This window comes from Orbicella franksi, chromosome 10, assembly GCF_964199315.1.
Source record: "Orbicella franksi chromosome 10, jaOrbFran1.1, whole genome shotgun sequence".
Taxonomy (NCBI): domain Eukaryota; kingdom Metazoa; phylum Cnidaria; class Anthozoa; order Scleractinia; family Merulinidae; genus Orbicella; species Orbicella franksi.
The window spans coordinates 13,711,930-13,736,056 of record NC_138154.1 but is presented as its reverse complement, the minus strand read 5'-3'; the positions used below and the strand labels follow the sequence as shown (position 1 = coordinate 13,736,056).

The window sequence follows — 24,127 nt, the reverse complement described above, 5'->3', positions numbered from 1 at the left end:
GAAGTTGCTAAGTTACTGACCGTTTTTTCACTGGCTTGAACAGCGGGGGCACTTTTCTGAATCGCCCCATCTCCCAGTTACATCAGGCAATGACCGCCTGAGAAAATATCCCACTCAGAGGAATTTCCTTCCTCATTCATGAAAAATATCGATGAGATCACAGTGACCCCAAATGTTTCTTCCAGCCTTCATAGGTATTAAATCTGCTGTTAAATTATTTCAATTTTCCCTGACGTTTCTTCAAAATATCAATTTTCCCTGACTCAAAATAAAATTCCCTGACTTTTCCCTGACCTTGTAGAATTTTTTTTCCCTGACCATATCCTGACCTGTCGCAGCACTGTTCTCGTTTCGATTGAAATAATCTGAAAGTTCACGAAGCTTTCAGTTTTTAATTTTCGCCGGTAAATAAAATCAGGCTGTGCAGTGTAAGGATATACACTAGTCATCTTTTACGCATACGAGTACTGTTTAAAATTTTTCTCAGTTGCAGAAAAATAAACTAAAACTTTCCACCCCAGACTAAACCATACGTACCAAATTGTATTCTTTCAGACTTTGTTTTTGATTATTTCTTTCAACGGTGTCGAGAAAATTCGAGTTGATTGCGGCAGTATTATAAAGAAAACGTTTAAAAAATAGTTTATACCGAGTAAAGGTATAATCAATTCTCAAATAAATAGGTTGAATTACCAAGGAACAATTAAACGGACCGAAATTTGGTCTCTGCGACTTGTCCCACGAAATCAAACAGGTTGAAAGAAATAAATTGCTTGAAATGTAACCAAATTCCTTTCACTAAGTCAGTGCACACTTGGATATTTTTTTTTTAGTTTTCTCTATTTTTATGGTAAGCAATTCTAAGAACGCCTTGGAACTGTAGCCTGTATTTCGAGATAGCTAATATGAAAAAAAAGAAAACTTTATACTGAGAGGACCTATGACTAAAAAAAATTCAATGAAGACGCTTCATCATCAGTCCGAAATAGTCGTGTAGAGGGCTCGGAAAAGTCCAGTGAAACTCGTTCAGGATCCGCTCAGGTTATCTTTAAAACCATCACGTAAGGTGTATGTATTTACAAGTATTCGTAAAAATTGCTGCCCATCTAGCTCGTTCAATGAAACATTAAGCGCACATCGAAATGTTTTGTTGCCGTGTCTTACAAGTCACACATTGGGCAGAAGTATGTTACGTTATGAGCCAAATAAAGGTTGCAAGGACACCCCGTTAATCTGCATCAGAATGAAACTCGAAATGTATAGCTGGGGTATTTTTGCTGGTCAGTTACTGCAGATGTACGGTGCTGGTATAGCATCTAACGATGATTAAGGCAAATACGAATCGTTTACACGGGAAGAAAGACATTTGAACTTTGGTTTAGCGCAACTAAGCACAACATAGAAACATCCTCCTCAGAACATTGTTTGAAGACGCTATGATTAATCTAAGTCCCCCAAGTTAGTGTCTTGCATTCTCTTGACGAAAGCCTTCTTTTCCTTGGCTACATCAAGAGGCTCTCGCTCTATTGTCGATCCAACCTGTTCAGCCAGTTTTTGAAGCGTTTCCCAAGAAGGACCGAGCGATGACTGGGAATCGGTTCCGGCGCTGAGCCCCGATTCTCTTGGTTCAGCAGTGTTAGGATTTGGTCCGGTTGTTCCGTCACGGACCCCAACAGGTGGTATTTCCTTGATCAGCGGGTTGAAATTTTCTCCATTGCCTTGAAGGTCAGTTGCAGTGTCAAGCTCTTCGATAAGAGGCTTACTAGGTTTGTCTCGCGGGTTACTGAGCCGCGCAAATCTCTCGTTAATCTCTTCAATGACAGGTCTGGAACGCGAGGTATAATCCTGGCTTATTACTGAGAGGTCCTCCTCTGCAAATTCTTGAATAAAAGGTTTTCCTTTTGACTCCAAGTTATCGTCCAGTTCTTCAATAAGAGGTTTTCTCTGACACGGTAGTGAATTAGAGAGAAAAAAAAAACACAAGAATAAGAGAGGTAGTTTCATTATTGTTTTCCTTTCTTCAACAAAGCAAATGCACGCGGTATATAAAAAAGTGAGGCAGGCGGTTATCTCGTTTCCCTAGCAAGGAATTGGATTTTCTACCTCTTTCTACCTGGGATTTTCAACCTCTTCTGGATGGGATGCTGGCACATCACAGGGGTACCCCCAGTATTTAATTCTTCGGTACTCATTTAGTCACCTGGGTGGTGAGAGGCACTGTGAAAGTGAAGCGTCTTGCCCAAGAACACAACACAGTGTCCTCGACCAGGGCTCGAACTCAGACCACTCGATCCGCAGTCCAGCGCGGTAACTATGCATTTGCCCACCCCGCCTCCACTGTGATAAAAAGATATCTGTACCATCAATCCCACAATAGACTAAGAAAAAAAAAGTGATTTTGCGACCAGCAAGTGAACCATTTTTGGGTTCACAGAAGTGCTTAGTAGTTGTCCTAAATTTATTTCCCTCTTTAGCTGCTGTATATCATGATCGCTAACTGGAAGCGAAGTTTGCATGTGGGACGATCGTCAACGAGACATTGTTCGGCAAGTTTCGGTAACTTTCGTATTCATGATCGACAGCAACACAAACTCGGCAAAAGCTGACGGAAAGCGAACCTCGAAAACATTATCTCGAATTTTCAAGTGCGCCGTTCACAATCCATCGAAATCCTCCCTAATCTAAACCATCCTCATTCCTGTTTGATTTCTCATCTCCCATTTGGTGTTTTTCAACATCATTAAAACATCACCTTTAGGTTCTCATTAAATTCAATTGTACGTCACTTAACTGAGAGACAGGTAAACTCACTTTGCTATGACTCGAGTTTAAACTGCGAATGAAGAAAGGATCCTTGACATCTACTTCCTCAAGCTCAGGTAAATCCTACAAAGAAATACAGTTCACAGTAAACACTTTTGGATTTCCACTGTTTCCTTGAGCGACTTCATCGACACAGTTGAAATAGTCTGAGAATACATTCTGTACACCATCTTGGTCTGCATAAAATCTTAATGGCTCATATGGATTAGGCTGGCACTTGTCTCCTGTTTTTATTCTCATCACTAGCTCGCTGGTAATCCCTTCAAAAGGTAAGGAGGAATTGGGTTTTGGTCACCGTAAGGAGTTTAGAATCATAAACTAACCTCTTGGGGATCAGGAAAATCACTTGAACCGTTTCTCGGTACCTCACTTAGTGATATTATTTCAATGTCGTCATCTGAGAAAGAAAGAAACGAAAAAAGGTGAAAATAAAAATAAAGGAAATTATTATATGAGCAAACTGATCCATGGCTAAAAGGAGCCTTTTGATTGGTTGCTTGAGCGGTCTGAGTAGTACAATATACGGACCGCTAGGGTGAACCGCTCACCAACTGGTTTTGACGACATCAAAGACTTTTGATACATCTTTGACACATCAAAGATTGCACAAATAGCTGGACTAATGCACACTACTGCTCAGCGCCTACATACCTTCCAGTTCAGTGATCAACGCTCCTTCCCCTTTACTTTGCTCTTCTTTACCTGAAGAGAAAGATGGGGGTCCAGTAGAAAATTGGTGAGATCAGAGCAAGCATTTAAAAAAAGTAGTGAAGTTTATGTAGGGCTTATATCACGACCTCCCCCCGTCTTCCCAGCTTAAATTCACCGCTACCCATTTGAACACCTGGGTGGAGAGAGGCACTGTGAGAGTTAAGTGTTGTAAAGGCCACCTTGCTTCCAACGATAGAACAGCTCAAATTACTCTTGGTAATTCACATTGGGATGTACTCCTGTCCTAACTCCTCTTTGCCAGGAAAAAATATGTGGTGAACGCCCTTTTTTTCTAGCCTGAGGACTGATTGATTTCAACCGGACGATAAACGTCCATTCAGTAAGTTGGGAAACGGCAGTTGCATTTCAAAATAAGCAAAATTATGACTGCCCTGACCATTTCTGACTCTAATCATACCGCTGTTTCATTCTTTATTTATTCAACTTGTTCTCAAACTAGTTACATACACTCGTTTGCGAATTACCTGTATCCACGACTATCTCTGTTATCATTGGACCAGCCCTCTTTTCTTCATATGCTCGAGACCCGCCAAAGATCCCACGATCACCAAACAGTTGGCTCTTTGCTCCTACGCTAACAGTCTCAATCTCCTCACCGGACTGCTGGTCAGGCACTGAAGCTGAATTGGTAGATTTAAATTCCTCACTGTCGCCTTGAGCGCTGAGGTCAGCAGTGTCACGTTCAACATCACATGACTTGACCTCAGTCTCCTGTGCTTCTTGGGTGGGTATTGGTAGCTGCTCAGTGTTTTGACTGTCTTCGCTGTCACTTGCATCACACGCTCCCTCGCTGATGTCTGAAGATTCTTCTTCCTTTTCTTCATTTGAGGCATTATTCTTCTGTTTGATTAAAAATAAAACAGCAAAAGCAAAGCGCATTAAAGCGAGAAAAGTTTGCTACCAAATCTCTCTTATTTCACTAAAGATGGAAGAATGCACAATTTAATATACCAAAAAGTGGTCTGTAATGGAACAACCGACACAATTACATGAATGCATGTTAATAACAATATCAGTAATGTGTAATCAAACTAAGATCAATGTTTACTGCAAAAATCTGCTGACCTACTCAAAAGTGCATGTCTGATCTGATCGCCCAGGGGGGAAACTCCCGTATGAAAGAGACGGGGATGCTCCTCGTCTCCCTTATGGGGGCAAATGACAAACTTTGTTCTCAGTTAGGCTGTTAAGGACAAAAATCCAAACGTTTCAGACGACGAGGTATCTTTTGGGTCGTATGCAAAAGAATTAAAATCAAAAACGACATCATACTGTTTTGGTGGTCTAAGTCATTTATGTACAAAAGAAATTAGTTGTGATGTCCCTCCGGCTATCATTCAACAGCCCCTTTTAAAGTGGTATCTTTTTAGCTGTCAAATAAAGCTTGAACCACGCCCAAACTGGTATCCTATAGGGGCTAATAATTTAAAATTTCTGGCGAACGTCTCTGTCCCTTTCATATAGGATCCCCCCAGCATGATCTGATTTGACAGATTGGTTGTTGAAAGGCATAATGAATAATTTATAACATAAGCAGAATGGACAACAATCTGGTACATCAAACTCAAATTAATAAAGAACAAAAAAAGTTGATTGGACCCTTTTACTGGTTAAATGTTTTTCTACGTATGTTCTTGCATTTAATTACAATACAAATGGAGTTGTTTAGTAAAGCATCATGTCTGCATATTCCAACGAACAAAAGAGCATGTTCAGTTCTTACATTTTCTTGATTTCTTCCTTCTCTCATTTTCGACAATGCTGAGGAAAGGAATAAAAACTTATGGTAAGAGAAGATTAAAAAGTATTGTTAGTAAGCACTGCTAGGGTACATGTAAAATCAGTCCACACAAAAGAACAAAGAAGAACCACAAAATAAAGTGCAGTCACATAATAATATAATTTCAAATAAATTTATCTTCTTGCACATTCACCTTGCATAAAGCTTACCATTCACACTGTCCATAATCTTTTGCTGTTCTCTTGTAATCCACCGCTCTCTTTCTTCTCTTTCAGCCTCCACTCCTCCCTTCTCCCTAAAATTCAAAGACGTTAATAAATTAATAAAAGTCACCTGTGTGGATAAAAATGATATGCACGTGTTCTTAATCCATTCCAGCCCTGATTAAAACAAGTTCACCTGGCTTGCGCCTGGGATCCAATCAAAAACCGGCACTTGATCAGCGATCAACTTCTCTAAACTTCAGCCCCTGGAGTATAGCATCACCTTGTTGCACAATGTTGTCCTCGTCGTGCGCACACACCTCAAGGCAATACCGCTAGCCAAGATGAGAATGAGAATTCCTATGTGCATTGTGCTCTGCTTGGTGACCCTTCGGGCCACTGAAGCTCCGCTCTCAGACATCCTTCTACAAACAATTAAAATGATATCCCACATGTGAGCATATCATTTTTATCCCCACATGTGTGACATAAATGAGCAATCTAACAACGGTAACTTTGCTTTTTGATTCACTGCCCGCTAAACGTAATCGAATTCGCTCCATGTCCGACATTTTTATATATGGTTTATGGCGCCGTCTTATTGAAACAACTTTAGAAAAAAATCAAATTTGCCCACAAAATGGACTTGTTGAAATGCAGGGTTCTTAGTGGTCCCAATTAACAGACAAACTTCAAGGATGCATGGCGTTTTGCTTTGCTTTTCCAAGTGATTAGTCAATAACAATTACCGATTGAACAAGAAGAACATGAATTCAAAGGCTATTTAATTATACGGAAAAACAACAAGTATAAATGAACATATATTCTTTCACCGGGTATTAAATATTTATTCCATGGTTAGGTCAGGGAAAGAAAATGAAGATGAAAAAATATGAAAAGAATTCACAGCTAGCGACGAAACATGAAAAGCTAGGCGCCACTGAATCAAAGGCGTTCGCAACGTCGAACTTTGTGGCGTTGCTTAAAATTTGCATTTTTATCTGACCCTATGTAAAAAGATAATTTCACAATTTCTGAAACATTATTTACACCTGGGCGTAGCCAGAGAGCAGGATTTAGCGGAAAGGCGATGGCTTGTTCAGAGTTCAGAACTCAAGCCAAAATTCCGCAACATAAAAATAGCGTCGTGGAGTTAGTGAAACACCTGTCCGACCGTGTTCAGTGTATAAAGCCGACACTATTGCTCTGTAATGATTCTAGCTTTATACAATTACAAGTGGTATTTGTCATTAGTTCAGTCGGTTTGGGAAGTTTCTTGCTCCAGAGTTTCTTTCGTAAGATATTTTAACTGCGAAAGAAATGCCTACCTATTTGCATTAATTACGTAAGAATACAAGCGCTGATATTGAAAATTTTGTCTCAACACGATGTGAGAGAGGCATAATGTTAGTTTGAATTCATCCAACAAAAATCTCATTTGAAATATTTATTTCTTGTCTTCGCTTTGCAACGGCTTGAATTTGAAATTTTAATTCCCTGTTTGCTCCGACTCCGCAAACCCTCGTTGAAAACATACCGAGCTGGCCTTTCACGAAGCTCTTGAAATTTTTCTTGCCTTGAGAAAGTTCATTGACGTCATTGCATGACCTTGTGATTTTAAAAGAGACCTCGGCTTTACAACTTGCTTCCTTGCGTGCTTCCTGTTTTTTTCATACGCCACATTCCCAAAATCTTGAATTGAAGCCCAAAGGAATTTTTAAAGCCCTTAGGAATGTCTGAGCTAAAAGCAATTTTAGAGACAGACTCCTTTTTTTTCCCAACAGTTAGAGCAGCTTATTTTATATTGCCCTAGTAAATACAAATAGCACTTTTTGACTTTTTTAAGGGGAAAATTCAGGTCCGAAGTGTAAATAAAGATATCTCGGTGATGCTATTATGGGTGTTCCCTCGGGCTCGAGACATCAACGGCTTGTTGGCGCTTCATGCTCGGCTAAACAATCCAGAATTTCCATAGCCACGCTCGTGCGCTTTTTTAAGAAGAAAATTTGCAAGCTGCTTTGAATTCACCTGTTTCATGAAGTCAATAACATTGAGTGGTATAGCGAAAGATGTTGATTTCTCAGGGACCACATAGCTGTTTCTCTTGTAGCATTCTTCTGTTCGCTTTGATCAACAAAACCTTTTGGTCCACGACCCATTGTTGTATATCTTACTGTGTCTCGTCTGCTGTCTATGCAAGTGTAACATGAATATAATTCAGGGACAAATTTGGCTTGGAATCACTTTGAGAGCCTTTTCTCGTAAAAGTACGGGGCTCCTTCCCATCCCTCCCATCCCTCCCGGACCGTTTTATAATTTCTTGTATTATAGCTTTCCACCGATTTCCGTGTGTTGCAACTTTGTTACCTTCGGCAGGGGTTTATGATCGTATTTTTTGATTACGATGGGCGGGTCTCATTTAAATCATTACCTGTCTTAAAATAAACTGCCAGGCTCTCACGCTAACACTGTTTACTGTTTTACTGTCTCGGACGTGTCTATTATGAACCGGTTTGAACCGGTTTTTGGGTCCCAGATTTCTTAAAAAAGGTAGTTATATATTAGCCTGCCAACGCAGACGTATTTCCGGCTGTCACTTGGTTCCGCCGAAAAATAACGTCTGCGAACGCGAGCCAGGAAACGATATCTGTGACGTAACGACTTTTGTTTCTCCTTGGCCAATCAGATTCCATGATAGAATGAAACTCGAGTGCTCCTCGCAGCGAATACCTCGCGCAGAGTCGCGCAGTAGGGGTTTTGGGATTTAAGACGCTTAACAATGTAATAATTAAACTCGTTATGGATTGTATGGCAATTATCTAGACCATAAGGGACAGAAAATATGGGATTTGTTTCTCATTTTTGCAAGTTCAAATAAACTGAGGGTATAAAAGGAAAGACTTGTTTTGTGTCATCGTGGTTTGCCTCGCGCTCCACAATTTAGAAGAGAAGCGTCGACAAGAGGCCGATAGACTTCCCACCGAGGTCTTCCGACGACAACAACTAAAGAATTTGGCTCAAGCAACAATACAAAATCACAGCTATCTTCGTTGTTCGCATTCAAACTTACTGAAAAGTTCGCCATTGCCAATACTTTCGCCGTGAATGTGAAGGCACTTCGCTTCGGCAGACATGAAAGGTGCCGCTGCCTAATTGACGGATACCAAGAGCGTTTTGATTTGGCGTAGGAGTGAAAAGTGGTAAATGGAAGGACGTGTAATGAAATATCGATGTTGATTGAATTTTACTATGTAACCGCAATTATTACTCACTCAAGAAAGCGCAGGTTTCTTTCAAAATAGTTTAATTTTTGCATAAAATCTATTTTTTCCATACCAGGCCCCATCCACGTTACGCCGGAGAAATTTGAAAACGAAGCTTTATTGCTCTTCGAAAACGCTCTGCAAACCGGAGGAATTTGCAAACAGCGGCTTTGAGATTTACTGTAGACAGAAAACATTTCTTTTGAAATAGGACGTTTACTGAGACGATGACATCTTGATAATCATTTGAATAACCCTAACCCTCAAGGTGGGACTCAAACTTTTCAGCTCACGGTGATTGTTGCGTTTCAAATTTCTCCGCCGTAGAATGGACGGAAAACATTCGATGCGTTTTCAGAGTGAAAACACCGTTTTCAAATTTTATCCTGTGTAGTATCGACAGGGCCTCAGAATTGTTTAATTTCATTACTATAATATTCGAAGCGAACCTTTGTCATATGTTCAGTTAGTGCATGCAATTTCATAGTCTCTTGATTCTGAACACAGTTTCTACAATTTGCATGATAGAACCTTTGCGAGGAAATTTAAAAAAAAGAGATGCCAGGTTTTAATATTCATTTTGTCTAGATATCCGGCAGCCGGGAAGTGTTTTCAATAAACTAGTTTAGATACCCCGCAGTCTGAAATTAGTATGGAATTTCTACGGAATACATGTAACAATCAGTTTTAATTCTTCTCGGAATAGCAGATCTCTGTTTAGTTTAGAAATGTCAAGGGTTTCATTCAACTACGATTTTGGCTTTGTAGTTGAGCAAATTTGCGAACTTGGCCATACTATAAAATCTTGAGTTTTCAACCCTTAGTCAATTTTCGTGCTCAGTCTCCGGAGTCAACAGTCGTTCAGTAATATCTTCAAACATTTCAGTTGAAACCCTCTGAGAGTACTCGATATTTTTTCAGAAATGCCAAGCGATTCTAAATAATGTTTTGGTTTTGTCGTGGACGAATTCTCTTAGCTTCGGCATGCTATAAAACTTGTCAAGAAAAGTTTTTGTAATGACCAAATGATAACTACGCGCGTTCAAAGTTTCTTTGCTTAGAAAATAATTTTGAACGGATCATTTAACGCGCCACTCCAGACTGACTTTCGATTGACTGTCGTAAACTCTGAAGATGTGTCGCAATCTCTTTCTGATTTTCTAAGTCTCTTTTCCCATTCTTTTAATTGTTATGGTGACATAAATGAGCAATCTAACAACGGTAACTTTGCTTTTTGATTCACTGCGCTGCCCGATAAACGTAATCGAATTCGCTCCATGTCCGACATTTTTATATATCGGTATATCGTTTATGGCGCCGTCTTATTGAAACAACTTTAGAAAAAAATCAAATTTTCCCACAAAATGGACTTGTTGAAATGCATGGTTCTTAGTGGTCCCAATTAACAGACAAACTTCAAGGATGCATGGCGTTTTGCTTTGCTTTTCCAAGTGATTAGTCAATAACAATTACCGATTGAACAAGAAGAGCATGAATTCAAAGGCTATTTAATTATACGGAAAAACAACAAGTGTAAATGAACATATATTCTTTCACCGGGTATTAAATATTTATTCCATGGTTAGGTCAGGGAAAGAAAATGAAGATGAAAAAATATGAAAAGAACTCACAGCTAGCGACCAAACATGAAAAGGTAGGCGCCACTGAAGCAAAGGCGTTCGCAACGTCGAACTTTGTGGCGTTGCTTAAAATTTGCATTTTTATCTGATCCTATGTAGAAACATAATTTCACAATTTCTGAAACATTATTTGCACCTGGGCGTAGCCAGAGAGCAGGATTTAGCGGAAAGGCGATGGCTTGTTCCGAGTTCAGAACTCAAGCCAAAATTCCGCAACATAGAAATAGCGTCGTGGAGTTAGTGAGACACGTGTCCGACAGTGTTCAGCGTATAAAGCCGACACTGCTGCTCTGTAATGATTCTAGCTTTATATAATTACAAGTGGTATTTGTCATTAGTTCAGTCGGTTTGGCAAGTGTCTTGCTCCAGAGTTTCTTTCGTAAGATATTTTAACTGCGAAAGAAATGTCTACCTATTTGCATTAATTACGTAAGAATACAAGCGCTGATGTTAGACTGTACTATAAGGACAGACAAACAACCCCTTTCAAATTGAAAATTTTGTCTCAACACGATCTGAGAGAGGCATAATGTTAGTTTGAATTCATCAAACAAAAATCTCATTTGAAAGATTTATTTCTTGTCTTCGCTTTGCAACGGCTTAAATTTGAAATTCTTATTCCCTGTTTGCTCCGACTCCGCAAACCCTCGTTGAAAACATACCGAGCTGGCCTTTCATGAAGCTCTCGCAATTTTGCTTGCGTTGAGAAATTTCATTGACGTCATTGCATGACCTTGTGATTTTAAAAGAGACCTCGGCTTTACAACTTGCTTCCTTGCGTGCTTCCTGTTTTTTTCACTCGCCACATTCCCAAAATCTTGAATTGAAGCCCAATGGAATTTTTGAAGCCTTTAGGAATGTCTGAGCCAAAAGGAGTTTTAGAGACAGACTCCTTTTTTTCCCAACAGTTAGAGCAGCTTATTTTATATTGCCCTAGTAAATACAAATAGCACTTTTTGACTTTTTTGGGGGGGAAAAGTCAGGTTCGAAGTGTAAATAAAGATATCTTGGTGATGCTATTATGGGTGTTCCCTCGGGCTCGAGACATCAACCGCTTGTTGGCGCTTCATGCTCGGCTAAACAATCCAGAATTTCCATAGCCACGCTCGTGCGCTTTTTTAAGAAGAAAATTTGCAAGCTGCTTTGAATTCACCTGTTTCATGAAGTCAATAACATTAACTGGTATAGCGAAAGATGTTGATTTCTCAGGGACCACATAGCTGTTGTTCTTGTAGCATTCTTCTGTTCGCTTTGATCAACAAGACCTTTTGGTCCACGGCCCATTGTTGTATATCTTACTGTGTCTCGTCTGCTGTCTATGCAAGAGTAACGTAAATATACTTTACGGACAAATTTGGCTTGGAATCACTTTGGGAACCTTTCTTCGTAAAAATACGGGGTTCCTTCCCATCCCTCCCGGACCCGTTTTATAATTTCTTGCATTATAGCTTTCCACATTTCCGTGTGTCGCAATTTTGTTACCTTCGGCAGGGGTTTATGATCGCATTTTTTGATTACGATGGGCAGGTCTCATTTAATCACTACCTGTCATTAAATAAATTGCCAAGCTGTCACGCCAACACTGTTTGAACCGGTTTGAACCGGTTTGAACCGGTTTTTGGGTCCCAGATTTCTAAAAAAGGTGGTTATATATATGTGTGTACGACACTGAGAAATCAGTCCTAACACTATGAACTCCATTTTGGTTTGCGTGTTCGTGTTCACCCTTGGTTCGCTGGCTGCGAAAATTCCAAACGATGTTGACAAGAACGAAGCGCCTGATCGGAACCCGGAATCACTTGAGCTGCTTGAGAAGGGAAGCTCGGATCTCCAACATATTTCGACCCTCCCCAGAGGACACAACTCGGGTTTGTAAACGTTTAATGAAGCAATTGTGCCACAGACAAAAACGTTGCCACTTTATGCTCGCAGGCTAGGAGTTTAGCCGTATATTAAGTATTCTTTACATATAAGACCGCGCAGTTTGAGGGTTCACGACACACAAGTCTCACTAATATGACATGTATTCTCTGTTGCTATTTACAGATCGATGGCGAAAGATAAACTTCTCTCCAGTTTGTTTTGGTGCGAAAGATCAACAGTTTGGAAGTTTCTCCGTCCACTCCGTGTCTGGTGAAAAGCTCGCCGCAGTAAAATTGGTTCACTTGTACGGTTATGTGACGTGCGACACACGACAGATTTCCTATTGGTCCTACTGGGGCTGTGGTGCCCACAATTCCGGTGACAGGATTAACGTTGTCATAACAACCGTGACCAATCATGTTCTTTTGCCACCAGACCAGCTTATTGTTGAACACAGTGCTAAGTGGTCCAAAGTTCCCGGATACACCTCGGTCTCCCCAGAGCTTGTGTTGTCGTTTTTCAACCCTTATTCGATCCAGCCAGGCCAAGAATTCCGCCTTTGGTATGGCGAAGATTTGATGAATGCTGGCGAGGGAGACAATGGGGGAACAGCCTGCATCGACATTTACGCTCTCTATGTCTGAGACATCCTTAACTTCGTTAAGGGTTTTTATTATGCTAGCCTTTTTTCCCATAAATTAACTGTAATCTTGGCTAACAGTTTTCAGGATTTTTGCTATGCCTAGTTGGAGCGGATAGAAAAAAAGTCGTAATTTCACTGGTTTATGACTTATTTGTATCGTGATTAAGATAAGGGTTTTGGGATTTAAGACGCTTAACAATGTAATAATTAAACTCGTTATGGATTGTATGGCAATTATCTAGACCATAAGGGACAGAAAATATGGGATTTGTTTCTCATTTTTGCAAGTTCAAATAAACTGAGGGTATAAAAGGAAAGACTTGTTTTGTGTCATCGTGGTTTGCCTCGCGCTCCACAATTTAGAAGAGAAGCGTCGACAAGAGGCCGATAGACTTCCCACCGAGGTCTTCCGACGACAACAACTAAAGAATTTGGCTCAAGCAACAATACAAAATCACAGCTATCTTCGTTGTTCGCATTCAAACTTACTGAAAAGTTCGCCATTGCCAATACTTTCGCCGTGAATGTGAAGGCACTTCGCTTCGGCAGACATGAAAGGTGCCGCTGCCTAATTGACGGATACCAAGAGCGTTTTGATTTGGCGTAGGAGTGAAAAGTGGTAAATGGAAGGACGTGTAATGAAATATCGATGTTGATTGAATTTTACTATGTAACCGCAATTATTACTCACTCAAGAAAGCGCAGGTTTCTTTCAAAATAGTTTAATTTTTGCATAAAATCTATTTTTTCCATACCAGGCCCCATCCACGTTACGCCGGAGAAATTTGAAAACGAAGCTTTATTGCTCTTCGAAAACGCTCTGCAAACCGGAGGAATTTGCAAACAGCGGCTTTGAGATTTACTGTAGACAGAAAACATTTCTTTTGAAATAGGACGTTTACTGAGACGATGACATCTTGATAATCATTTGAATAACCCTAACCCTCAAGGTGGGACTCAAACTTTTCAGCTCACGGTGATTGTTGCGTTTCAAATTTCTCCGCCGTAGAATGGACGGAAAACATTCGATGCGTTTTCAGAGTGAAAACGCCGTTTTCAAATTTTATCCTGTGTAGTATCGACAGGGCCTCAGAATTGTTTAATTTCATTACTATAATATTCGAAGCGAACCTTTGTCATATGTTCAGTTAGTGCATGCAATTTCATAGTCTCTTGATTCTGAACACAGTTTCTACAATTTGCATGATAGAACCTTTGCGAGGAAATTTAAAAAAAAGAGATGCCAGGTTTTAATATTCATTTTGTCTAGATATCCGGCAGCCGGGAAGTGTTTTCAATAAACTAGTTTAGATACCCCGCAGTCTGAAATTAGTATGGAATTTCTACGGAATACATGTAACAATCAGTTTTAATTCTTCTCGGAATAGCAGATCTCTGTTTAGTTTAGAAATGTCAAGGGTTTCATTCAACTACGATTTTGGCTTTGTAGTTGAGCAAATTTGCGAACTTGGCCATACTATAAAATCTTGAGTTTTCAACCCTTAGTCAATTTTCGTGCTCAGTCTCCGGAGTCAACAGTCGTTCAGTAATATCTTCAAACATTTCAGTTGAAACCCTCTGAGAGTACTCGATATTTTTTCAGAAATGCCAAGCGATTCTAAATAATGTTTTGGTTTTGTCGTGGACGAATTCTCTTAGCTTCGGCATGCTATAAAACTTGTCAAGAAAAGTTTTTGTAATGACCAAATGATAACTACGCGCGTTCAAAGTTTCTTTGCTTAGAAAATAATTTTGAACGGATCATTTAACGCGCCACTCCAGACTGACTTTCGATTGACTGTCGTAAACTCTGAAGATGTGTCGCAATCTCTTTCTGATTTTCTAAGTCTCTTTTCCCATTCTTTTAATTATTATGGTGACATAAATGAGCAATCTAACAACGGTAACTTTGCTTTTTGATTCACTGCGCTGCCCGATAAACGTAATCGAATTCGCTCCATGTCCGACATTTTTATATATCGGTATATCGTTTATGGCGCCGTCTTATTGAAACAACTTTAGAAAAAAATCAAATTTTCCCACAAAATGGACTTGTTGAAATGCATGGTTCTTAGTGGTCCCAATTAACAGACAAACTTCAAGGATGCATGGCGTTTTGCTTTGCTTTTCCAAGTGATTAGTCAATAACAATTACCGATTGAACAAGAAGAGCATGAATTCAAAGGCTATTTAATTATACGGAAAAACAACAAGTGTAAATGAACATATATTCTTTCACCGGGTATTAAATATTTATTCCATGGTTAGGTCAGGGAAAGAAAATGAAGATGAAAAAATATGAAAAGAACTCACAGCTAGCGACCAAACATGAAAAGGTAGGCGCCACTGAAGCAAAGGCGTTCGCAACGTCGAACTTTGTGGCGTTGCTTAAAATTTGCATTTTTATCTGATCCTATGTAGAAACATAATTTCACAATTTCTGAAACATTATTTGCACCTGGGCGTAGCCAGAGAGCAGGATTTAGCGGAAAGGCGATGGCTTGTTCCGAGTTCAGAACTCAAGCCAAAATTCCGCAACATAGAAATAGCGTCGTGGAGTTAGTGAGACACGTGTCCGACAGTGTTCAGCGTATAAAGCCGACACTGCTGCTCTGTAATGATTCTAGCTTTATATAATTACAAGTGGTATTTGTCATTAGTTCAGTCGGTTTGGCAAGTGTCTTGCTCCAGAGTTTCTTTCGTAAGATATTTTAACTGCGAAAGAAATGTCTACCTATTTGCATTAATTACGTAAGAATACAAGCGCTGATGTTAGACTGTACTATAAGGACAGACAAACAACCCCTTTCAAATTGAAAATTTTGTCTCAACACGATCTGAGAGAGGCATAATGTTAGTTTGAATTCATCAAACAAAAATCTCATTTGAAAGATTTATTTCTTGTCTTCGCTTTGCAACGGCTTAAATTTGAAATTCTTATTCCCTGTTTGCTCCGACTCCGCAAACCCTCGTTGAAAACATACCGAGCTGGCCTTTCATGAAGCTCTCGCAATTTTGCTTGCGTTGAGAAATTTCATTGACGTCATTGCATGACCTTGTGATTTTAAAAGAGACCTCGGCTTTACAACTTGCTTCCTTGCGTGCTTCCTGTTTTTTTCACTCGCCACATTCCCAAAATCTTGAATTGAAGCCCAATGGAATTTTTGAAGCCTTTAGGAATGTCTGAGCCAAAAGGAGTTTTAGAGACAGACTCCTTTTTTTCCCAACAGTTAGAGCAGCTTATTTTATATTGCCCTAGTAAATACAAATAGCACTTTTTGACTTTTTTGGGGGGGAAAAGTCAGGTTCGAAGTGTAAATAAAGATATCTTGGTGATGCTATTATGGGTGTTCCCTCGGGCTCGAGACATCAACCGCTTGTTGGCGCTTCATGCTCGGCTAAACAATCCAGAATTTCCATAGCCACGCTCGTGCGCTTTTTTAAGAAGAAAATTTGCAAGCTGCTTTGAATTCACCTGTTTCATGAAGTCAATAACATTAACTGGTATAGCGAAAGATGTTGATTTCTCAGGGACCACATAGCTGTTGTTCTTGTAGCATTCTTCTGTTCGCTTTGATCAACAAGACCTTTTGGTCCACGGCCCATTGTTGTATATCTTACTGTGTCTCGTCTGCTGTCTATGCAAGAGTAACGTAAATATACTTTACGGACAAGTTTGGCTTGGAATCACTTTGGGAACCTTTCTTCGTAAAAATACGGGGTTCCTTCCCATCCCTCCCGGACCCGTTTTATAATTTCTTGCATTATAGCTTTCCACATTTCCGTGTGTCGCAATTTTGTTACCTTCGGCAGGGGTTTATGATCGCATTTTTTGATTACGATGGGCAGGTCTCATTTAATCACTACCTGTCATTAAATAAATTGCCAAGCTGTCACGCCAACACTGTTTGAACCGGTTTGAACCGGTTTGAACCGGTTTTTGGGTCCCAGATTTCTAAAAAAGGTGGTTATATATATGTGTGTACGACACTGAGAAATCAGTCCTAACACTATGAACTCCATTTTGGTTTGCGTGTTCGTGTTCACCCTTGGTTCGCTGGCTGCGAAAATTCCAAACGATGTTGACAAGAACGAAGCGCCTGATCGGAACCCGGAATCACTTGAGCTGCTTGAGAAGGGAAGCTCGGATCTCCAACATATTTCGACCCTCCCCAGAGGACACAACTCGGGTTTGTAAACGTTTAATGAAGCAATTGTGCCACAGACAAAAACGTTGCCACTTTATGCTCGCAGGCTAGGAGTTTAGCCGTATATTAAGTATTCTTTACATATAAGACCGCGCAGTTTGAGGGTTCACGACACACAAGTCTCACTAATATGACATGTATTCTCTGTTGCTATTTACAGATCGATGGCGAAAGATAAACTTCTCTCCAGTTTGTTTTGGTGCGAAAGATCAACAGTTTGGAAGTTTCTCCGTCCACTCCGTGTCTGGTGAAAAGCTCGCCGCAGTAAAATTGGTTCACTTGTACGGTTATGTGACGTGCGACACACGACAGATTTCCTATTGGTCCTACTGGGGCTGTGGTGCCCACAATTCCGGTGACAGGATTAACGTTGTCATAACAACCGTGACCAATCATGTTCTTTTGCCACCAGACCAGCTTATTGTTGAACACAGTGCTAAGTGGTCCAAAGTTCCCGGATACACCTCGGTCTCCCCAGAGCTTGTGTTGTCGTTTTTCAACCCTTATTCGATCCAGCCAGGCCAAGAATTCCGCCTTTGGTATGGCGAAGATTTGATGAATGCTGGCGAGGGAGACAATGGGGGAACAGCCTGCATCGACATTTACGCTCTCTATGTCTGAGACATCCTTAACTTCGTTAAGGGTTTTTATTATGCTAGCCTTTTTTCCCATAAATTAACTGTAATCTTGGCTAACAGTTTTCAGGATTTTTGCTATGCCTAGTTGGAGCGGATAGAAAAAAAGTCGTAATTTCACTGGTTTATGACTTATTTGTATCGTGATTAAGATAAGGGTTTTGGGATTTAAGACGCTTAACAATGTAATAATTAAACTCGTTATGGATTGTATGGCAATTATCTAGACCATAAGGGACAGAAAATATGGGATTTGTTTCTCATTTTTGCAAGTTCAAATAAACTGAGGGTATAAAAGGAAAGACTTGTTTTGTGTCATCGTGGTTTGCCTCGCGCTCCACAATTTAGAAGAGAAGCGTCGACAAGAGGCCGATAGACTTCCCACCGAGGTCTTCCGACGACAACAACTAAAGAATTTGGCTCAAGCAACAATACAAAATCACAGCTATCTTCGTTGTTCGCATTCAAACTTACTGAAAAGTTCGCCATTGCCAATACTTTCGCCGTGAATGTGAAGGCACTTCGCTTCGGCAGACATGAAAGGTGCCGCTGCCTAATTGACGGATGCCAAGAGCGTTTTGATTTGGCGTAGGAGTGAAAAGTGGTAAATGGAAGGACGTGTAATGAAATATCGATGTTGATTGAATTTTACTATGTAACCGCAATTATTACTCACTCAAGAAAGCGCAGGTTTCTTTCAAAATAGTTTAATTTTTGCATAAAATCTATTTTTTCCATACCAGGCCCCATCCACGTTACGCCGGAGAAATTTGAAAACGAAGCTTTATTGCTCTTCGAAAACGCTCTGCAAACCGGAGGAATTTGCAAACAGCGGCTTTGAGATTTACTGTAGACAGAAAACATTTCTTTTGAAATAGGACGTTTACTGAGACGATGACATCTTGATAATCATTTGAATAACCCTAACCCTCAAGGTGGGACTCAAACTTTTCAGCTCACGGTGATTGTTGCGTTTCAAATTTCTCCGCCGTAGAATGGACGGAAAACATTCGATGCGTTTTCAGAGTGAAAACGCCGTTTTCAAATTTTATCCTGTGTAGTATCGACAGGGCCTCAGAATTGTTTAATTTCATTACTATAATATTCGAAGCGAACCTTTGTCATATGTTCAGTTAGTGCATGCAATTTCATAGTCTCTTGATTCTGAACACAGTTTCTACAATTTGCATGATAGAACCTTTGCGAGGAAATTTAAAAAAAAGAGATGCCAGGTTTTAATATTCATTTTGTCTAGATATCCGGCAGCCGGGAAGTGTTTTCAATAAACTAGTTTAGATACCCCGCAGTCTGAAATTAGTATGGAATTTCTACGGAATACATGTAACAATCAGTTTTAATTCTTCTCGGAATAGCAGATCTCTGTTTAGTTTAGAAATGTCAAGGGTTTCATTCAACTACGATTTTGGCTTTGTAGTTGAGCAAATTTGCGAACTTGGCCATACTATAAAATCTTGAGTTTTCAACCCTTAGTCAATTTTCGTGCTCAGTCTCCGGAGTCAACAGTCGTTCAGTAATATCTTCAAACATTTCAGTTGAAACCCTCTGAGAGTACTCGATATTTTTTCAGAAATGCCAAGCGATTCTAAATAATGTTTTGGTTTTGTCGTGGACGAATTCTCTTAGCTTCGGCATGCTATAAAACTTGTCAAGAAAAGTTTTTGTAATGACCAAATGATAACTACGCGCGTTCAAAGTTTCTTTGCTTAGAAAATAATTTTGAACGGATCATTTAACGCGCCACTCCAGACTGACTTTCGATTGACTGTCGTAAACTCTGAAGATGTGTCGCAATCTCTTTCTGATTTTCTAAGTCTCTTTTCCCATTCTTTTAATTATTATGGTGACATAAATAAGCAATCTAACAACGGTAACTTTGCTTTTTGATTCACTGCGCTGCCCGATAAACGTAATCGAATTCGCTCCATGTCCGACATTTTTATATATCGGTATATCGTTTATGGCGCCGTCTTATTGAAACAACTTTAGAAAAAAATCAAATTTTCCCACAAAATGGACTTGTTGAAATGCATGGTTCTTAGTGGTCCCAATTAACAGACAAACTTCAAGGATGCATGGCGTTTTGCTTTGCTTTTCCAAGTGATTAGTCAATAACAATTACCGATTGAACAAGAAGAGCATGAATTCAAAGGCTATTTAATTATACGGAAAAACAACAAGTGTAAATGAACATATATTCTTTCACCGGGTATTAAATATTTATTCCATGGTTAGGTCAGGGAAAGAAAATGAAGATGAAAAAATATGAAAAGAACTCACAGCTAGCGACCAAACATGAAAAGGTAGGCGCCACTGAAGCAAAGGCGTTCGCAACGTCGAACTTTGTGGCGTTGCTTAAAATTTGCATTTTTATCTGATCCTATGTAGAAACATAATTTCACAATTTCTGAAACATTATTTGCACCTGGGCGTAGCCAGAGAGCAGGATTTAGCGGAAAGGCGATGGCTTGTTCCGAGTTCAGAACTCAAGCCAAAATTCCGCAACATAGAAATAGCGTCGTGGAGTTAGTGAGACACGTGTCCGACAGTGTTCAGCGTATAAAGCCGACACTGCTGCTCTGTAATGATTCTAGCTTTATATAATTACAAGTGGTATTTGTCATTAGTTCAGTCGGTTTGGCAAGTGTCTTGCTCCAGAGTTTCTTTCGTAAGATATTTTAACTGCGAAAGAAATGTCTACCTATTTGCATTAATTACGTAAGAATACAAGCGCTGATGTTAGACTGTACTATAAGGACAGACAAACAACCCCTTTCAAATTGAAAATTTTGTCTCAACACGATCTGAGAGAGGCATAATGTTAGTTTGAATTCATCAAACAAAAATCTCATTTGAAAGATTTATTTCTTGTCTTCGCTTTGCAACGGCTTAAATTTGAAATTCTTATTCCCTGTTTGCTCCGACTCCGCAAACCCTCGTTGAAAACATACCGAGCTGGCCTTTCATGAAGCTCTCGCAATTTTGCTTGCGTTGAGAAATTTCATTGACGTCATTGCATGACCTTGTGATTTTAAAAGAGACCTCGGCTTTACAACTTGCTTCCTTGCGTGCTTCCTGTTTTTTTCACTCGCCACATTCCCAAAATCTTGAATTGAAGCCCAATGGAATTTTTGAAGCCTTTAGGAATGTCTGAGCCAAAAGGAGTTTTAGAGACAGACTCCTTTTTTTCCCAACAGTTAGAGCAGCTTATTTTATATTGCCCTAGTAAATACAAATAGCACTTTTTGACTTTTTTGGGGGGGAAAAGTCAGGTTCGAAGTGTAAATAAAGATATCTTGGTGATGCTGTTATGGGTGTTCCCTCGGGCTCGAGACATCAACCGCTTGTTGGCGCTTCATGCTCGGCTAAACAATCCAGAATTTCCATAGCCACGCTCGTGCGCTTTTTTAAGAAGAAAATTTGCAAGCTGCTTTGAATTCACCTGTTTCATGAAGTCAATAACATTAACTGGTATAGCGAAAGATGTTGATTTCTCAGGGACCACATAGCTGTTGTTCTTGTAGCATTCTTCTGTTCGCTTTGATCAACAAGACCTTTTGGTCCACGGCCCATTGTTGTATATCTTACTGTGTCTCGTCTGCTGTCTATGCAAGAGTAACGTAAATATACTTTACGGACAAGTTTGGCTTGGAATCACTTTGGGAACCTTTCTTCGTAAAAATACGGGGTTCCTTCCCATCCCTCCCGGACCCGTTTTATAATTTCTTGCATTATAGCTTTCCACATTTCCGTGTGTCGCAATTTTGTTACCTTCGGCAGGGGTTTATGATCGCATTTTTTGATTACGATGGGCAGGTCTCATTTAATCACTACCTGTCATTAAATAAATTGCCAAGCTGTCACGCCAACACTGTTTGAACCGGTTTGAACCGGTTTGAACCGGTTTTTGGGTCCCAGATTTCTAAAAAAGGTGGTTATATATATGTGTGTACGACACTGAGAAATCAGTCCTAACACTATGAACTCCATTTTGGTTTGCGTGTTCGTGTTCACCCTTGGTTCGCTGGCTGCGAAAATTCCAAACGATGTTGACAAGAACGAAGCGCCTGATCGGAACCCGGAATCACTTGAGCTGCTTGAGAAGGGAAGCTCGGATCTCCAACATATTTCGACCCTCCCCAGAGGACACAACTCGGGTTTGTAAACGTTTAATGAAGCAATTGTGCCACAGACAAAAACGTTGCCACTTTATGCTCGCAGGCTAGGAGTTTAGCCGTATATTAAGTATTCTTTACATATAAGACCGCGCAGTTTGAGGGTTCACGACACACAAGTCTCACTAATATGACATGTATTCTCTGTTGCTATTTACAGATCGATGGCGAAAGATAAACTTCTCTCCAGTTTGTTTTGGTGCGAAAGATCAACAGTTTGGAAGTTTCTCCGTCCACTCCGTGTCTGGTGAAAAGCTCGCCGCAGTAAAATTGGTTCACTTGTACGGTTATGTGACGTGCGACACACGACAGATTTCCTATTGGTCCTACTGGGGCTGTGGTGCCCACAATTCCGGTGACAGGATTAACGTTGTCATAACAACCGTGACCAATCATGTTCTTTTGCCACCAGACCAGCTTATTGTTGAACACAGTGCTAAGTGGTCCAAAGTTCCCGGATACACCTCGGTCTCCCCAGAGCTTGTGTTGTCGTTTTTCAACCCTTATTCGATCCAGCCAGGCCAAGAATTCCGCCTTTGGTATGGCGAAGATTTGATGAATGCTGGCGAGGGAGACAATGGGGGAACAGCCTGCATCGACATTTACGCTCTCTATGTCTGAGACATCCTTAACTTCGTTAAGGGTTTTTATTATGCTAGCCTTTTTTCCCATAAATTAACTGTAATCTTGGCTAACAGTTTTCAGGATTTTTGCTATGCCTAGTTGGAGCGGATAGAAAAAAAGTCGTAATTTCACTGGTTTATGACTTATTTGTATCGTGATTAAGATAAGGGTTTTGGGATTTAAGACGCTTAACAATGTAATAATTAAACTCGTTATGGATTGTATGGCAATTATCTAGACCATAAGGGACAGAAAATATGGGATTTGTTTCTCATTTTTGCAAGTTCAAATAAACTGAGGGTATAAAAGGAAAGACTTGTTTTGTGTCATCGTGGTTTGCCTCGCGCTCCACAATTTAGAAGAGAAGCGTCGACAAGAGGCCGATAGACTTCCCACCGAGGTCTTCCGACGACAACAACTAAAGAATTTGGCTCAAGCAACAATACAAAATCACAGCTATCTTCGTTGTTCGCATTCAAACTTACTGAAAAGTTCGCCATTGCCAATACTTTCGCCGTGAATGTGAAGGCACTTCGCTTCGGCAGACATGAAAGGTGCCGCTGCCTAATTGACGGATGCCAAGAGCGTTTTGATTTGGCGTAGGAGTGAAAAGTGGTAAATGGAAGGACGTGTAATGAAATATCGATGTTGATTGAATTTTACTATGTAACCGCAATTATTACTCACTCAAGAAAGCGCAGGTTTCTTTCAAAATAGTTTAATTTTTGCATAAAATCTATTTTTTCCATACCAGGCCCCATCCACGTTACGCCGGAGAAATTTGAAAACGAAGCTTTATTGCTTTTCGAAAACGCTCTCCAAACCGGAGGAATTTGCAAACAGCGGCTTTGAGTTTTACTGTAGACAGAAATAAAATTTCTTTGGAAATAGGAGGTTTACTAAAACGATGGCATCTTGATAATCATTTGAATAACCCTAACCCTCAAGGTGGGACTCAAACTTTTCAGCTCACGGTGATTGTTGCGTTTTAAATTTCTCCGCCGTAGAATGGACGGAAAACATTCGATGCGTTTTCAGAGTGAAAACGCCGTTTTCAAATTTTATCCTGCGTAGTATGGACAGGGCCTCAGAAATGTTTAATTTCATGACTATAATATTCGAAGCGAACCTTTGTCATATGTTCAGTGAGTGCATGCAATTTCATAGTCTCTTGATTCTGAACACAGTTTCTACAATTTGCATGATAGAACCTTTGCGAGGAAATTCAAAAAAAAAGATGCCAGGTTTTAATATTCATTTTGTCTAGATATCCGGCAACCGGGAAGTGTTTTCAATAAACTAGTTTAGATACCCCGCAGTCTGAAATTAGTATGGAATTTCTACGGAATATATGTAACAATTTTAACTCTTCTCGGTATAGTAGATCTCTGTTTAGTTTAGAAATGTCAAGGGTTTCATTCAACTACGATTTTGGTTTTGTAGTTGAGCAAATTTGCGAACTTGGCCATACTATAAAATCTTGAGTTTTCAACCCTTAGTCAATTTTCGTGCTCAGTCTCCGGAGTCAACAGTCGTTCAGTAATATCTTCAAACATTTC

The 24,127-nt window shown here is 40.0% G+C and overlaps 4 protein-coding genes across 4 annotated transcripts; 3 read left to right on the top strand and 1 right to left on the bottom strand.

Moving 5' to 3' along the window:
* Window positions 1–1,378: 1,378 nt before the first annotated feature.
* Window positions 1,379–6,001, bottom strand: LOC145500649 (uncharacterized). Its single transcript, XM_081480165.1, has 7 exons — window positions 5,506–6,001; window positions 5,279–5,316; window positions 4,020–4,395; window positions 3,475–3,525; window positions 3,147–3,220; window positions 2,812–2,886; window positions 1,379–1,944 (listed from the first exon to the last, which is right to left on the bottom strand). Exons 1-7 carry the CDS (start codon window positions 5,519–5,521, stop codon window positions 1,441–1,443), a joined length of 1,134 nt encoding a protein of 377 aa, XP_081336291.1. The 5' UTR covers window positions 5,522–6,001; the 3' UTR covers window positions 1,379–1,440.
* A 4,885-nt stretch (window positions 6,002–10,886) lies between these two features.
* LOC145499723 (uncharacterized) lies at window positions 10,887–13,225 on the top strand. The gene is made up of 2 exons (XM_081479248.1): window positions 10,887–12,270; window positions 12,449–13,225. The coding sequence occupies exons 1-2, from the start codon at window positions 12,093–12,095 to the stop codon at window positions 12,907–12,909; spliced, it is 639 nt and encodes a 212-aa protein (XP_081335374.1). The 5' UTR covers window positions 10,887–12,092; the 3' UTR covers window positions 12,910–13,225.
* Window positions 13,226–15,714: 2,489 nt separating this feature from the next.
* LOC145499726 (uncharacterized) lies at window positions 15,715–18,053 on the top strand. The gene is made up of 2 exons (XM_081479251.1): window positions 15,715–17,098; window positions 17,277–18,053. The coding sequence occupies exons 1-2, from the start codon at window positions 16,921–16,923 to the stop codon at window positions 17,735–17,737; spliced, it is 639 nt and encodes a 212-aa protein (XP_081335377.1). The 5' UTR covers window positions 15,715–16,920; the 3' UTR covers window positions 17,738–18,053.
* Window positions 18,054–21,143: 3,090 nt separating this feature from the next.
* LOC145499839 (uncharacterized) lies at window positions 21,144–22,881 on the top strand. The gene is made up of 2 exons (XM_081479365.1): window positions 21,144–21,926; window positions 22,105–22,881. Exons 1-2 carry the CDS (start codon window positions 21,749–21,751, stop codon window positions 22,563–22,565), a joined length of 639 nt encoding a protein of 212 aa, XP_081335491.1. The 5' UTR covers window positions 21,144–21,748; the 3' UTR covers window positions 22,566–22,881.
* Window positions 22,882–24,127: the final 1,246 nt, after the last annotated feature.